This window comes from Molossus molossus, unplaced genomic scaffold (genome assembly GCF_014108415.1).
Source record: "Molossus molossus isolate mMolMol1 unplaced genomic scaffold, mMolMol1.p scaffold_m16_p_9, whole genome shotgun sequence".
NCBI classification, from domain to species: Eukaryota; Metazoa; Chordata; class Mammalia; order Chiroptera; family Molossidae; genus Molossus; species Molossus molossus.
The window spans coordinates 101,450,000-101,467,519 of NW_023425403.1; the positions used below are offsets into that span (position 1 = coordinate 101,450,000).

Here is a 17,520-nt window from a genome sequence, read left to right on the forward strand (position 1 = left end):
GGATCTAGCCTGCAACCTGGGCATGTGCCCTGACTAGGAATCGAACCAGGACCTCTTATCTCAGTCCATGGGACAATACTCAATCCACTAAGCCACACTGGCCAGGCTAAAAATCACTTTTGATGCTAGTTATCATCCTTTTTACTTTTTATTTTCTATTTCATTAATTTCTGATACATATTTTCTTCTATATTTTGTAGGTTTATTCTTTTTCTAATTTCTAGAGTTTTGAATACTTAGCTTATTAAATATTTATTTTTTATAGAAGTATTTAAGGCCAGGGATTGCCCTGTACATGGTATTTTAGCTGATTTCTAAATGTTTTGATATGTAATATTTTTTAAATCTTCTAATTTTTAGTATTAATTGTTTGGCCAATATGTTTTCTGTAGAAAAGATTTTTAAAGTTATCTTTTAAAATTAATTTTGGATTTGTGTTGTCTTTAGAGAATATTTGCTATTTGGTATTGATTCTTTAGAGTGGTTGAGATTTGCTTTATACCCTATGCATAGTTAATGTTGTGAATATTTAGTGTGTGCTTGAAAAGAATATCTGTTCTCTAAGTGTTATATGTTATGTTCTACTAAATCCATTAAGTTTGATAAATTTAAGATTGGGGCCTCACATCTTCTCTACCAAAACACATTTTTGTCTCTGCCAAACATATATCTGTTACTGAGAGATATATTTTAAGCAAAATATGATGAGTGTGGACTTGTTGAATTTTCCCTGCAATTCTATCAATTTTTAATGTTTTTATTTTACTGAATTTATTGGGGTGCTTAATAAAATTATATAGGTTTTGGGTGTACAATTCTATAATACGTCATCTGCATATTGTATTGTGTTCACCCCCCCCAGTCAAGTCTCCTTTCATCACCATTTATCCCTCTTTACCCTTTTCTTCCTCTCCCTAACCCCCTTTCCCTATAGCAATCACCGTGCTGGTATCTATGCCTATGAGTTTTTTTCTTAACCCCTTCACCTTTTTCACACAGTCCCTGAAACCCCTCCCCTCTGACAGCAGTTAGTCAGTGTGTTCTCTGTATCTGAGCCTGTTGCTATTTAATTTTTAATTTTAGGTTAATTCTCACCCAACGATATTTTCTCCATTAATTTTAAGAGAAAGTGGGAGGGAGGGAGAGTAAAGGGGTGGGGAGGGAGGGAGAGAGAGAGAGAGAGAGAGAGAGAGAGAAAGAGAGAGAGAAAGAGAAAGAGAGAGAAAGAAACATAGATGTGAGAGAGACACATTGACTGGTTGCCTCCCATATGTGCCCCGACTGGGCCAGGGATCGAACTTGCAACCATGTTATGTGCCCCTGACTAGGAATCAAACTTGTGACACTTCAGTGCATGGGCTGACACTCTAACCACTGAGCAACACTGGCCAGGGCCTGTTGATATTTTGTTTGTTAGTTTATTTATTCATTAGATTCCACATATAAGTAAAATCCTATGGTACTTGTCTTTCTCTAACTGGCTTATTTCACTTAGCATAATACGCTCCAGGTCCATCCTTGCTGTCATAAAAGATATGATATTGCCTTTTTTTTTGACAGCCCAGTGGTATTCCATTGTGTAAATGTACCACAGCTTTTATATATATATTTTATTTTTTTAGAGAGAGAGAGAGGAAGTGAGAGAGAGAAACATCAATATGAGAGAGACATTGATTGGCTGCCTCCTGCATGCCCTTTATTAGGGATAGAGCCTGCAACCTGGGCATGTGCCCTGATAGAGAATTAAACCCGGACCTCTCAGTCCATGGGATGATGCTCAATCCACTGAGCCACACCAGCCAGGCTATCAAAGCTTTTTTATCCACTTATCTACTGATGGACACTAGAACTCCTTCTAAATCTTTGCTGTTGTAAATAAAGCTGCAATAAACATAGGAATGCACATATTATATTGAATGAGTGTTTTGGAATTGCTAGGTCATAAGGCAGTTACGCTTTTAATTTTTTCAGCTAACTCCATACTGCTTTCCACAGTGGCTGCACCAATCTACATTCCCACCAACAGTTCACAAGGGTTACCTTTTCTCCACATCTTCGCCAACACTTGTTTGTTGATTTATTGATGATACCCATTCTGAGAGGTATGAGGTAATATCTCATTGTAGTTTTAATTTTTATGTTTCTGATGATTAATGACATCGAACATCTTTGCATATGTATATTGACCATCTGTATATCTTCTTTGGAGAAGTGTCTATTCAGGTCCTTCACCCATTTTTTTTTTTTTTTGTATTGTTTGGTTTTCTTGGTGTTCAGTTGTATAAGTTCTTTATAAATGTTGGATATTAATCCCTTATCAAATGTGTCATTGGTGAATATGTTCTCCAATTCAGTGGGTTGTCTTTTCTTTGTGTTGATGGTTTCTTTTGCTATGTAAAAACTTTTTAGTTTGATGTAGTCCCATTTGTTTATTTTTTATTTTTCCTCTTGCTTTCCTTGCCTAAGGAGCTATATCAGAAAAAATATTGCTATGAGAAATGGATTTTACTGCCCATTTTCTTCTAGGATTTTTATGATTGTGAGTCTAACATTTAAGCCTTTAATCCATTTTGGGTTTATTCTTGTGTATAGTATAAGAAGGTGGTCTAGTTTCATTTTTTTTTTTTTGCAGGTATCTTTCCAATTTTCCCAGTACCATTTACTCAATTGACTGTCTTTATCCTTTTGGTATGTTCTTGCCTCCTTTGTCAAATATTAATTGACCATAAAGCCATAGGTTTATTTCTGGGCTCATTATTCTGTTTTATTTATCTATATGACTGTTTTTATGTCAGTACCATGATATTTTGATTACTATGGCTTTACAGTATATTCTAATATAGAGTAGCCTAATTCCTCCAACTTTATTCTTCTTACTCACAAATGCTGTGGCTATTCTGGGTCCTTTGTGGTTTGATACAAATTTTGGAATGTTTGTTCTAGTTCTGTGAAATACACCTTTGGTATCTTGATAGGAACCACATTGAATCTATAGATTACTTTGGGTAGTATGGACATTTTAATGATGTTAATTTTTCCAATCCATGAACATAGTATGTTTCCATTTGTTTGTATCTTTCTTGATTTCTTTCTTCAGTGTCTTATAATTTTCTGAGTACAGATCTTTTATATCCTTGGTTAAATTTATTCCTAGGTATTGTATTTTCTTGGTTTTCTTTCTGATAGATCATTATTGGTGTAGAAAAATGATACTGATTTCTGGATATTTATTTTGTATCCTGCTATTTTACTGAACTCATTAATCCATTCTAATAGTTTTTTGGTGGAATCTTTAGAGTTCTCTCTATATTAGTATCATGTCATCTGCAAATAATGACAGTTTTAACTTCTTTCTTTCCATTTGAGTGCCTATTTTTTTCTTCTTGTCTGACTGCTATGGCTAGAACTTCCAGTACTATGTTGAATAAGAGCAATGAAAGCGGACATCTCTGTCTTCTTGCTGACCTTAAGGGAAACACTTTTAGTTTTGGCCCATCGAGTACAATGTTGGCTGTGGTTTTGTCATATATAGTCTTTATTATGTTGAGGTTTGCTCCCTCTATTCTCACTTTGCTGAGAGTTTTTTTTATAATCATAAATGGATGCTTGATTTCATCAGATGCAATGTTTTTTCTGCATCTATTGGTATGATTATGTAATTTTTATTCTTCATTTTGTTTATGTGGTGTATCACATTTATTGATTTGTGGATGTTGTACCAACCTTGCTGCCAAGAACAAATCCCATTTGATTGTGGTGTATGATCTTTTTAATGTATTGCTATATCTGTTTTGCTAATATTTTGTTGAAGATTTTAGCATCTATATTCAGCAAGGATATTGGCTTATAATTTTCTTTCTTTGTAGTGTCTTCATCCTATTTTGGAAGTAGGATAATGCTGGCTGTGTAAAATGAGTTTGGGAATCTTCCCTCTTCTTGAATTTTATGGAATAGATTGAGAATGATAGGTGTTATTTATTCTTTGAGTGTTTGGTAAAATTCACCTGTGAAGCCATCTGATTCAGGACTTTTGTTGGCAGTTTTTTGATGACTGCTTCTGTTTTATTAGTTGTAATCTGTTTATTTAGATTTCCTGATTATTCCTGATTCAGTGTAGAAGATTGTATGTTTCTAGGAATTTATCCATTTTTTCCAGACTTTCCAATTTGTTGGAATATAGTTGTTCATAATATTTTCTTACAATCCTTTGTATTTCTGTGGTGTCAGTTGTTACTTCTCTTTTATTTCTAATTTTATTTATTTTGGTATTCTCTTTCTTTGTAATCCTCACTGATATATTTAGATAAAAGAAGGAAAGAAAGGAGGAAGGGAGGGAGGAAGAGAGAGAGAGAGAGAGAGAGAGAAAGAGATCGATTGGTTGCCTTCTGTATGTGCCCCAACCAGGAACTGAACCAGCAACCTTTTGGTGTACTAGATGGTAGATACTCCAAGCAACTGAGCCACCTGGCCAGGGCCCTTTTGTTCTTGATGAACCTGGATAAAGGTTTGTCAATCTTGTTTATCTTTTCAGAAAACCAGCTCTTTGTTTCACTTATCTTTTGTGTTTTTTTGTTTTGTTTTTAGACTCTATTTTGTTTAATTCTGTGCTGTTTTGACTCCCAGTCTTGTTAGGGTGGACTTATATAGCTGGTTTCTTCTCGGACCCAGTGGCACAATCTCCTCGATCACCTGAACCGGGTGCTATAGGAAAGTCCCTTGTCTGGGTTTTGTTAGATCTCCTCTTGTAATTGAGTCTTGATTGCTATTGGGTACTTTTTGCAGGGGGTTGACCCTCAGGCTGGCTGACTGTGAGGATCAACCCTGACCAGAGTGTGCAAGCTGTTGTGCAGCTGCTGAGCACTCAAAGCAGCATTTGCCTCAGCAGGGTCTTTGCCTGCCTAGATCTCCCTTTGGCTATTCTCTGATGTTGTCTAAAGCTGACCACCAGGTGTGTATGTGTATGTTCTGGGGCCTTTTGAGAGGGGCTGTGGTGCAGGTCAATATCAAATGCTGTCTGTGACTGGCCCTAGGCAACCTGTCTGGAGCTATAAAGTGATCCACCATTTGTGGCTGCCTCTCCTGGGCCTGGGTGTATGCTGGAAGGACAAAGCTTTGAACCAAGTCTGGCTTTTACCAACACTGAGCCTGGAGGCAGGTCTGCAAAATTCCTAAGGCACCCTAAGGTCTGCCTCTGCCTGTCTCCACCTGCTGGTGGCCTGTTAGGCTTAATCACTGAAAGCCTTTGGTGGTACTCAAGTTGCATGAGGAAGGTTCTCAGTGAGCCACCAGGTAGGGGTGGTATTCACCAGATTGGTACTGGTTCAAACTTGTTGCCAGTGTTGTGTTTGCTGTCACTCAGCAAATGTCCGATGGTATACCACATCTAGCTGCCACTTACTGGGTGCTCACACACCTTTGTGGTGGGCCAGAGTCTCAGAGAATCTTCAGAGTGAGGCCAGCAGAGTTTATCAGGCCCAAACAGACCAAGATTTGGCTGTGTGAAGGGAAGGCTATGAAATTTTAAGTTGGCAGTTCTTTCTATCGTATTGGGACCTGTTTCTTTTTCTCCTCATTTTGGCTGCCTCCCTGTGTTTGTTTCTATGTATTAGGTAGAGTTGCTATGTCTCCTGTACTTCCTAGGGTGGCTTGTTATAGTAGGTGTCCAGTAGGGTCCAGTGGCACAGCCTCCCTGATCACCCAGCTGAGCCCTCGAGGTGCACTCCTTGTGTGGACTTCATACCCTTCTGTTGTAATTGAGTCTTGATTGCAGTCTTCATGTGGCCTCTTCTTTATTTTCGTAGGTGTAGGACTTCCATTCAGCTTGATTTCAGGCAGTTTTGAATGGTGGTGGTTCTGTAGTTTAGTTGTAACTTTGATGTGATTGTGGGAGGACGCGATACCGTGTTTACCCTACCCGCCATCTTGACCAGAAGTCCTCAGATACAGTCTATATCTTTGACTCATTTGAGCACTAATACTGTTTTCCCAATTTCCTAAAATTCAGTTTCTCTTAAATACCCATTGACTCCTCAAAATCCAACATGTGCTAAACTAAGCCCATTTTCTTCTTTCTCCAACTAGCATATCCTGGATCCTTGTTCCTGCCCATGCTCATATGTTTTTCTCCAGTAATCCAATTTGGAGTCTCAGAAATGATTAATTTTTTTTTCTTTATTGATTTTACACAGAGAGGAAGGGAGAGAGAGAGAGAGAGAGAAACATCGATGAGAAAGAGAACATCGATTGGCCACCTTCTGCATCCCCCCCTATTGAGGATCGGGCCCACAACCTGGGATGTGCCCTGACCAGGAATCAAGCTGGCGACCTCTTGGTGCAGGGTCAATGCTCAACCACTGAGCCACACAGGCTGGGAAAAAATGACTTTTGACCCTTTCCTCAAACCCTTTCTATATATAACTCAATTATTTATATAACTACTAGTGTTTCATTGCCTCCTGTTTAGAACTTGGTGCCCTCCTACTGGTTTCTTGGTTTACCTTGACTTTTTATTCCAAAGTAAATGAGAGGAGGCTGGGTTGCTTTGATGGAAGATCACAGACTTTGATCTGAAGCCTGAACCACCTGCTTTCAAAACTTGACACAGAACAACTTATTAACTAGTCAACTTGGAGCAGGTTATTTAAATTCTCTGAACAATGTCAACTTTTGTGTCTGAAAAGTAGGTTTAATGTTTGCATTACAGGATTGTTGTGAATATAAATAAAATAATTGTCTAAGTGCCTAGCATATGTAATAATGACCCAAGAAATGTTTGTTGAATCAAGTTTTGTGGCATGTCGGTGGATTGAGCATTGCCCCCATGGACTGAGAGGTCTCGGTTCGATTCCCTGTCAGGGCACATGCCTGGTTTGTGGGCTCAGTCCCCAGTAGGGGGCGTGCAGGAGGCAGCCAATCAGTGTTTCTCTCACATTGATGTTTCTGTCTCTCTCCCCCTTTCTCTCTCTCTCTAAAAGAAATCAATAAAAACATTATATAGATATTTTCATGGCTCTGGTAGAGTGGATGGAAGAAGAAAGCAGGTAAGGTAGGTGTACCTTCCTGGTAACAGCAAGCTAGAGTCTATTCTACCTGAAACATGGCTCCAGAAAGTAGGGAAATTATCCTCAGTGCTAATACATTTTAACTAGCCATTTAGTGATGGTTTTTCTGTGTGCCAGCAACTGTGTTTTGCATCCTGGTACTTTATGGGGTGTAGGGCTCAGGCCTCTATAGTCTTAATACTTAAAACTCAAATCCACATTGCTGCTTCAGAAGGGGGTTGGCAAATTCTTGCTAATATGGGATATTAAGTTCTCTTTGAACATTTGATTTTGAACATTCAACTTCATTTTAGAATAAAGGGAAGACATAAATATTATAGAAGAAATAGAGAGTACTAGTTTTTAGAGCCTTGTCTTTTTGGAATAGAAAAGCGCTTAGAAAAAAAGAGAATGAATAACTGAGAGAGCGAGTTTTCACTAACAGCACTTTGAAATCTAATTATAGACATTGGTAGTGGCAGTTGCTGACTGTTAGGGGTATAGAAATGGAATATTTTAAGGAAGTGTTTATTTAAACTCAAGGGAAGACTGCCAGGCTGTTACTGTGGGAAACCAGTCTGGCTGCAGAAGTCCAGTGCGGTACAGGGCTGCCCCCCAGAAACTCAGCGGAAGGCCCTGTGCAGCAGCTAGCCTGGATCCTGCCGAGCTTTAGACACTCACTTGGTGTCTTGCTTTGCTTTCAGTTTTCTTTTCTAAAGTTGACCCTTTACCTTCTTGAAATATGGCCTTTAAGTCTGTGTGGAATGAGTTGGTATAGTGTTTAAGAACCGGTTCAAGACTCGGGTGAAGTGATGATTGTGTGTTTGTTTTGAAACATTTTGTTTCCAAATGATTGTCATACTCAAGTTGTAGGTAGTATAACTGCTTTCAAAGTTAGAGTTAAACATAGACTCCCAGATTTTATGCATATACATAATCTCATTCATGATTAATAATTGCATGTAAAATATTATTAAGATTACATTTATAGTTTTTATATTTACAAAATTAAAGTTGACCGAAATATGACCCCACAACTCAAAGCAATGTTCTTGTTGGTGATTGTCTCAGACAGATAATGGTGGGGGGAATGGACGAGGAGGGCTGATGAAGAAGGGGCAGTCATCATCAGGGGAAACAATTTTGTTTGGGTGGGTTTTTTAGAATGAACCAAGCAAGACAAGGAGATGGTTCTCTGTGGATGTGGCTCACTGTTGTGTGGGCATGAAGACAATTAACAGTCAAGTGTCATATACAAAACAGATGAAAGTTACTCTGCCTTTAACGAAAGGCCAATGGGGTATGCAAAAAGAACATAAAAACACGATTATAGGTGAAGTATCCTATGAACAAGGAAACTTACTTGGCTACAGTAATAATTGCTGTTGACTGTAGGTCCCGCACCATGCACAGATAGACAATTATGTTTAAGCAAACGATAACAGTAAGTACTTGTTCCTTCCCCTCCCTTGGTGAGACTCATATAGGGTGAGCTGCCCAGGGTGCCCACCCAGGAAATCTGACCTACTTTCTCTGTGGCCCTTCAGATGCATGCTGTGACACTTTCGTAATAGAATTGTGATCTAGTCTTTATTATTTCTGTTTCTCTTTGGAAAACAAATAGTAAATGGTGGTGGTTATCTCTAGGTATTCATGGTTTCCCAGAGAAATGGTAGCATCCTGGAACTAGAGATGATGGGTGAGAAAAAGTCATTCATGTGATTATACAGTCTAGTCTTTTTACTCCAGATTGGAAATCATTACAGGGTTTGTTTTGGCCTGATATTTTATAGCCTGGTTCTCTTCAGTATACCTAAGAATAATGATCTTTATTTTTAATTGATATGTTTTCAGTAAGTGCAATGTGAAACCATATCTAAAACTGGCTGAAATTTTAGCAGTTAGTAAATAAAAACCACGAAAACCTACCTAAGCAGACATATGTTCTTTTTGATCACCTCCCTAATGTTTGGCCACATTAGTGGTTCAATTTGGTTTCACTTTTATATATGGATTTAGTATTGGGCTAAGTAGTTTTGCATTTATAATGTCATGTGTCATGCTAGTTAAGTATTATTATCTGTGTTTTATGCATGAAAAAGCCAGAGAGGTTAAATGACTTACCTAAAGTCATAGATGATTTGTGACAGAGATGTGATTTGAAACTAGGTCTCCTAATTCCACATTTGGTGACCTTTTTACCAAGGGACTAAAGGTGAATTTGTTATATAAATCTTCTGATAAACTATTTTCTGTTGAGTGAATTCCATGTTTCATTATTAAATAAATCCACATATACACAAAAAAAGGATATACAGGAGCTCTGACAGAGGCCCTGGCATCATCTCATGCACTGAGGGGTCACTGGTTCAATTTCCGGTCAGAGGGCATATGTTTCTCTCTCACATCCATGTTTCTTTCTTCTTTCCTATCTAAAATCAATAAAAATATTTTTTTTTTTAAAGAAAGGATATACGGAGGGGTGGGCAAAAGTAGGTTTATAGTTGCAAGTATGCAAAACATAGTTTATTTTTGTATTATTATTTATGTATTATTGTATTGTTCACTGCAACGATTATTATTAACCTACTTTTGCTGACCCGTATATTCCAGTAGAATAAAAGATACATATGAGCCCTGGCTGGTTTGGATCAATGGTTAGAGCGTCAGCCCTTGCACCAAAGGGTCATGGGTTTGATTCTTGGTCAAGGACACATATCTGGGTTATAGGATTGATCTCCAGCTCTAGTTGAGGCACATGCAGGAGGCAACCAATCAATGTGTCTCTCTCACATCAATGTTTCTCTTTCTCTCTCTCTCCCTCCCTTCTACCCTTTCTAAAAAGCAATGGAAAAGATACTCTCAGGTGAGGATTAACCAAAAAAATACATGTATAAAAATATGGTGCCCTGATAATAAAATCACATGTAAGAATACAGCATGCCTTTATTATCACATATTTTAAGGAAAATAACCGCCTGATAAGCCAATAAAAAATTAATTATCAAATACTGAGTCTGAAAACATGGATACTAATAAGTGCCATAGTCAAAATACATTAAAATAAGACTCTCTAAAAGTCAAACCATACATACATGACTTAGTTTGTGAATTCCTTAATTTAAGAATTATGTTAAGTGAGAGACAGTGGTACTTAAAACCAAGAGAAATTTATCCTGTAAATTTAGGCCATCGAAAATGTTCATGGAACAGACTGAGGAGTCTCAGAGGGTAGGAGGAAGGGGGGTGGGGGTGGGAAGAGGTTAACCAAAGAACTTACATGCATATATGCAAATGTTAACATAAGAAACATTCAAACCCATGAAGAATTTTATGAGGTTTTTTTTTGAGCCCAAACTGTCAATAATTGTTGGTAAGCAAAATCTCAGTGGATTGCGATAATGCTTCACCTTATTTTTTACATTACAATGAAAAGAGAAACTGTAAGTGGGTTACATGAAATCCACTGGTGATAGATTAAGGAGGTGGGAGAAAGCAAAACAGGGAACCCTCTGGGATTGGATGAAAAGTAAAATGGTAGACACGTACATCTTTTACACAGGTGGGTATAGAATAGTTAACTGTCAGCAATGAACTCAGTGACAGTGAGGGGATCTGTGGTCCCACAGAGTGCTGCCTGTGCTTTGAGGGGCCAGAATAAGGAAAATTACTTACTTGGACATTCCAAAGATATGTTATTGTAGATGCAAAAAGACAACAGACAGGCTCAGTGAAGGTAAAGATGGACCTTTGTCAGGGGAGATGTTGGCCTAGAACATGACTACCTGCCATAAAATGCTTTTAGTTAAAAAGTTTAAATTTCAGACCATCCTTTGTGGTTACTTTAGGTCTCTGAGTTTGCAAGGCTGCCATGCTTGTCCTGAGCTTGTCCTGTTAGCATGTGGCCCCTTTTTATCCACACGTAGCCTATGGACACACATAATAGTGTGGTGAAGGCCTGGGAGGAAGGGGCCAATGGGAGGTAAACAGGAGGACATCTCTAATACTTGCAACAATAAAGATAAATTTTAAAAGATAAATAAAAGATTCGCCCTGGCCAGTTTGGCCTAGCGGTAGAGTGTGGGCCACAGACCAATGAGTCGCGGGTTCGATTCCAGTCAAGGGCACGTACCTCGGTTGCAGTTCATCCCTGGTGCCAGAGGCCATCAGTCAGTGAATGTTTCTCTCTTTCCCTCTCGATCTGAAGATAAAGAGAAAAATATTCTCGGGTGAGGATTTAAAAAATAAATAAAGACTAAGCTCTGATAGGGAAAAAAATGTTCATACCATGTTGAGCTGCCGTTCCATCTTGTAATGAGGAAATAGACAAATCGAGTGGTCATTGAGCGGAGAAAAGTGGAAGACCAACGTTAGCAGTAAGGTGGGGAAACCCCTGCCCTCCACTGCTCCCCGCACCGTCCTGTGCCCCGTCCTGTGGCGGGGCGGCGAGGCGGACCGCATGCTGGTGGCCGGCGCAGTGAGGGCAGGAAGGCTCGGCCACCTTCAGGAACCTGTGAGTGGCCCTTCCCCCCATTCATTCTTTTGTAATGAGTGAGCTAATTTTTAAAAAATTTTGCTTTCAGACGTGGCTCACAGGCTAGATTTGAAGATAAATGTTGGCCATTACCTTATGAGACACTGTGTGGCCTTATTTTTAAACATTCTTCCCACGAAGAGCTATTTACAGCATACAGGCCCCAGGAGGAAGTGAGGGGTGGGACGGCGGAGTGCAGCCTGGGGCGCTCTTTGCTTGAGAGAAGCGCCCTCGGGGTGGTTTCAGAAAGCTGGGCTGCTGCTGAGGTAGAGGGTGGCGGGACAGTGCTCCTCTGCTTTCTAAGTATTTGCTGGAGAGCTGATGGGATTGTGTGTGCCTGTGCATTTCCTCTTTCTGTTGGGGAGATTACAGGTAGCACTGTGAGCAACTCCGAGGCCTGGAGTAGGAGAACGCCCCCAGGCCTGCGCACCTCCGTGCCTCCTGCTGACTAAGGAATGTGTGGGCATACATAAAAAGCTGTCTCAGCAACAGCAGTTAGCATAGATAGCTTTTTCCCTGCTGAAGAAACTGTAAATGCTTTCACACGCTTAAATTTTATTTTATTTTAAATTAGTACCCATTCTGGAAGAATTCCACGCAATTTCAAACACTGTTGCTTCTGAATGAACAGTCTTCCTTGCCTTACTTACATGGTATGATAAATGCGTCTTCAATTCAGAATCTGCACATCTGATTAGATGCCTGCATTAAGCTACCCGAGTTTCGAAGATAAGAAACATAGGGAAGACCTCCACTGTAATTGCTAATTCTGTGGAAAATTGGACTGTAGAAAATTTTGAACAACTTTGTTCCCAATATCCTCTCTTCAAAAGGAAGCTTATTAGTATTGCTCAAATAATAAAATTGTCTTATTGCCAGGGTGAACCTGTCACCCTTATTGTCACCTGTCATCCTAACCAGGAGCGAGTGAAGAGCCAGCTGGCTCTTGTAGTGCCAGGAACACCCCTCTTCCAGTCCCACCCCTGTAAGGCTCCCAGTCCTCCCTCCCCCTCTGTTGGATCCTCAGAGAAAGTTCTCTCCTCCTTATGTTCCTTTCTGGAAACAGATTTCTCTTTGGGTCTGGGCACTGGGGAACCGAGGAGTAGGGGTGACGCTACGGGGAATGGGAGAGTAAAACCTTTCGTTGAAATATCACACGTACAGAAAAGTGCACAGATCATAATTGTTCATCTCCATGAATTTTCACAAAAGAAGCACCCATGGCCGATTCCAGACTCTGTCACAGGGGTTTTTGGAATCAGACGCTGGCCGGCTAATAAACAACTCTTATTTGTACTTCAAAAAAAAAAGCACCCATGTAACTGGTATTCAGATGAAATTTATCTTTTTTTAAAATATTTTTTTACTTTATTGATTTTAGAGAGAGAGGAAGGGAGAGGTAGACAGAGATAGAAACATCGATGCGAGAGAACATCAATCGGCTGCCTCTAGCATGCCCCCACTGGAATCCGGCCCACAGCCTGAGCATGTGCCCTGACCAGGAATCGAATCGGCGACCTCTTGATGCATGGGTTGACACTCAACCACTGAGCCACACTGGCCGGGCAAAGTTTATTTTTTTATAGTAATATTTATTTTCTAATTATAAAAGCACTTTGCAGTAATTTTGGAAAACTCATCAAAATGTACTAAGGAAAATAAAATCCACTCATGGTATCTACTCCCCAAAAGATGACCACTATAACATTTTGTTGTTTGCAGTCCATCTGCTTGTCTCACCCCCTTGCACACACAGGTGTTATGTGTACCCATAAAACCACACACACAATACCACAGCCTCTGAAGCTTTACACAAGGAAGATCTAAGTAGGTGCCTGGTTGTTGGCTTCCTCAGCAGAATGGCTGGGAAAGAAAGGGAAACTGAAAACCCTGTCTTCTTACTTGATAGCAGGCTGCTTATGAGGGGAGGTGAAGTAAGTGACTGATGTACATGTGGGCAATTCAGATTTTATTTATTCAGTATTTTCCCTCCTCTCAGAAAACTCAGCAATGATGATATTCGAAAAATGTCTTCTCAGCCCACTCCTTTTTTCTTGCTTGTTAAAAATGTTCACAAATGGTGTGGAGTGGCCTGTAGGTTCACACATGTATTGTCTTTGCAGTCGAAATCAGCTGTCCGCCCTGCCCGCCTGCCTGTGTGGTCTGCCTCTCAAAGTCTTAATCGCAAGTAACAACAAACTTGGATCACTGCCAGAAGAGATCGGTCAGCTCAAACAGTTAATGGAGTTGGTATGTACTGATTTTTAAGGTGCTCTTTTTTGTTTGTTTACTAATCATAGTCCATCAGGTTGTTAGCAAAAACTTTTTGCTACAGTTCGACAAGGAGGAGCCACGCCTTTGTTGTTGATAAAGACATTAACAAGGGAGAGGAACAGTCTTGGCTTTGCTGTAACAGACATAGTTTCTGAAAGTTACATGTTTCCTGTAGTTAACACTTCCTTATGTTTACAGGATGTACAGCTCCTGAGATTTATAGATTATCAGATGGTAGTTAGATCATCTTTTTTCACAGTGAAAATAAGTTTGTGATTAATTGTGGATAAAATGGAAAAATAATCTACAAATAAGTTATACACTTTGTGAATGTATATAATTAAGTCACAAGACAGAAATAACAGCGTGCTCTGATTCTGTAAGGATTTGAGTAACCGTGCCGTAAATTAATGTAATTTTTAAATGTGGCCATACCCTCAGGGATAAGAAAGAAGAACCAGTTGTAGATGGGCAGAGATGGGTTTGTACGTGTGTGCCTGAGGCTGAGATGCACTATTGTATTTCAGCTTTTTCACTACCATTCAGTTGCTTACCTTGTTTCTTAGAGTGGGAGAGACTAGATCTTTTCTCAACTTCCACTGAAGGCAAATGGGCGAATATAGAGGCCTCGATGAGCAATCAGGTTAAAACATAATAGTCTTAATGTAGCCTCCATGCAAGCATTATTTCATGTTGACCTTGTGTCAAGCACAAAGCTAAGTATTGTGAGCCCAACCATGAAAAGGACACGGCACCTTCCTGCAAGCAGATGCCAGTCTAGAACATTGATGGCCAGTAACTTTTCTCTTGTGTGCCAACTCCCGTTAGACTCTTTGGGGCCACCTGGAATACTTTTATGATGGCTTGTGAGGCCCAGGTGGAGAGCTGTGGTCACTCAGGCACGTCTGCTGCGAGGTCTGGCTAGGAGAGTGACTGCACCCATGTCACATGTGAATCCACTTTGACCATAGTATGGAAATGAGTAGCTGCTGTATCAAGGTATTAGAGCTATAACAAGAGTGCTTTTGCATAACTTATGTGGTTATGTATCTGAAACCCATTCCAGGTAGCTGACACCAAGAGTTGGGATTGGTTATAGAGATACAGAGGTCTTCCCATCACTATCAGGACAGTTGATCAGGGATCACAACATGACTAGAACAAGACACTGGAAAGTTGTCAAGAACCGTGGCCATGGTTTATTTTTATGAGCTTTCTCTGCTTCTGCATGCAATGGAGAAGTTGCCTAGCCCACAGATTCCAAGCTTAAATGTCCTCCCGGCTAAAGCACTTAGCAGGGACCAGCCCTGGTTTCTCAGTGAGAGAGGCAAGCAAGATCTGAGTCTGATGTCCTCTTCTGACTCAGTCAGCAGTGCCCAAGTCACGCGGTCACATTGCCCTGACCTGCTCAGTTGCCACTAAAGGGGGCAGTTCTGAAAGAAGATGGTTATTAATTTAAGTCCATTTTCCCCAAAGATTCTATTATAAGAAGTGTGTTCACAGGGTAGGGAATGACTGATTAGTCTTGGGGCTGGGAAAAGTTGTGAGGGAAGAGACCTTTGAGAGGCGCCTTATATCAGTCTCAGTGGGATTTCGAGAAGGAAAAAGAAGACAGAGACAGGAAGGCCTTCAAGAGATGGCTTGTGCAGAGACAAGATAGTATGGGACCTCATGGCAGGCTTGGGCAGGAGGAGCCAGTTTAATCCCTGGAGACCAGGTAGAATGGGGCTGCTACTGCCTTAGATTTTGGCCACCATCTACCCCTTCACAGGGCATCCAAGGCCCTACGTGGTCTGGCCCCTGCTTCCCTCACCCGGCTCCTCTCTTGCTCCTGGTCCCTTCTCCCTCTAAATCACAGCCTTCTGGGAACACACCGTATTCATTTTCACTTGTGGCTTTTGGAAGACACCACTCTTTCTACATGGACTGTGTCTTCTTCCTCCTCTTCTTTTGGTCAGTTCTTAGCTAACTTACATCTCACTTTCTCCAAAAAGCCTTCCCAGATCCTCCTAGCCTGAGTTAGGTGCTCCTAAGACAAGCACCCAATACTTACCATCAAACTTCACCCAGTCACATTTGCCATCCTCCTTGGTATATTCTCAATACCAGCTCCCCCCTACACCTTCAAAACTGCTTGAGAACTGGATCTTGCTGTTGTATCTGGTGTCTGGCATGTGATAGACATGCAGAAACATTTGCTGTGTGCTGTTTTCAAAGGGTGGAAGTGGGCCATGAAGGTGGCTTAGTACAGACACCCAGGCACTATACTGGGCAGGGGGGACTCTGTCTTCTAATCCAAGTTAATTCAGAAGGTGCTGTTTTAACAGGTTCCAGAACACAAACAAATATAGCAAAATGCTTTGGATGAAATGGATAGTGAAGTTATATGCTTTGTTTAAAATGCTTCTTTTAGGAGTCTGATAAACACAATACGAATTAGAAGTTGTTTTCTTCGACTTCTCGGCTTCTGACTGGTGAAGTCAGTCTTCTGGACCCTTTTGGCAGCCTGGACTTCAGCCCACAGCATTGCCATCGATGAGCTGTGCCACCAGAACTACGGACCAGCTCATCTGTTAATAGGTAGCACAAGTGCTGAGCCCTGGAGCCACGCCACGTGGGAGTAGGGCTTTCCTCAGCTACCCTCATCAGTTGCCCAGCTGGCACTGTGTCTGGCCTTGAGACATGCAAGCTGCTGGGTGGGTCTAAGGATCCCTGAGCTTTGCTTGGGCGCCCTGTCTGGGGCCCAGCTCTAACCAAGGCTGCCCTGCCTCTTAGTCACAGCACCGTCATCTTCACCAGCAATAACTACTGAACCTTTGAGTCCTGGAATGTTAGTGGCAGAGAAGTTTTAAAAAGCATCTAACCCGAACCTTGACATCTTACAAATGATGAAACCAAGGCAGAGAGACTTACAGAACATCACCCTGGCATAGCTAGCTTGTAATTGAAGTTGAAATACCCTCACCCAGCACTGTCCAGTGGAAAGATAATTACACAGCAGATGTAATTTTAAATGTACTAGTAGCTACATTTAAAAACTATATGGGGGTCCAGAAAAATGGCGGCGGAGTGAAGGGAAGCTACACAGACCGTCTCCCAGAACCAAACTGCAATTACAACTATAACACAGACAAAGTGACGGGAAAAACCAACAGAAAAGCAGCTTGCGAGGACCATATAACCAGGGACACTGACTCCATCCTGGTAGGCTTGCGAAGGCGCGAGACGGGGACTGGGAGCCCACTGTCGGCAGCTCGGCAGCGGCCTCAGCTGGGAGCGGTGCCCTCGGGTCACACTCCCAGGTGGATCCACAGTGCAGCGGGGACAGAGGCTAAAACACCCACAGCCACTCACCTTGGGCTCCGGCAGAAGGAGGGCAGACTGGACTGGAGCTGTGTGGGGACACTCGGGATCTGGAGGGCGCTCAGAGCTTTGGCTGGGTGCAGCCACGCAGGACGGTGGCCATATTGCTACTTCCCAGGGCTCTGAGAGAGGCAGCAGCCCCTCCCTTGGAGATCCAACCCCACCCTGTGGGCCATTGAAGAGCTAATTGAGGCTCACTAACAACCAGCATCTGCCCCAACCTCGGGAAATCCCCTTGTGCTGAGTACCTGAGGGAGTTTTTCAATCAACTGACAACCCAAAACCCATCAAGTAACTTCCACTGCTAGC

General features: G+C 41.2%; 1 protein-coding gene across 5 annotated transcripts in view; it reads left to right on the top strand.

Annotated features, from left to right (window-relative positions):
* The window catches only part of LRCH1 (leucine rich repeats and calponin homology domain containing 1), a 222,374-nt gene that overhangs the window by 117,533 nt on the left and 87,321 nt on the right, over positions 1-17,520 (top strand). For all 5 annotated transcript variants that reach the window (XM_036249956.1, XM_036249953.1, XM_036249954.1 and 2 more), the window contains exon 3: positions 13,698-13,824. In XM_036249956.1, coding sequence (XP_036105849.1) covers positions 13,698-13,824 — 127 coding nt within the window. The remainder of the gene's footprint in view (positions 1-13,697; positions 13,825-17,520) is intronic.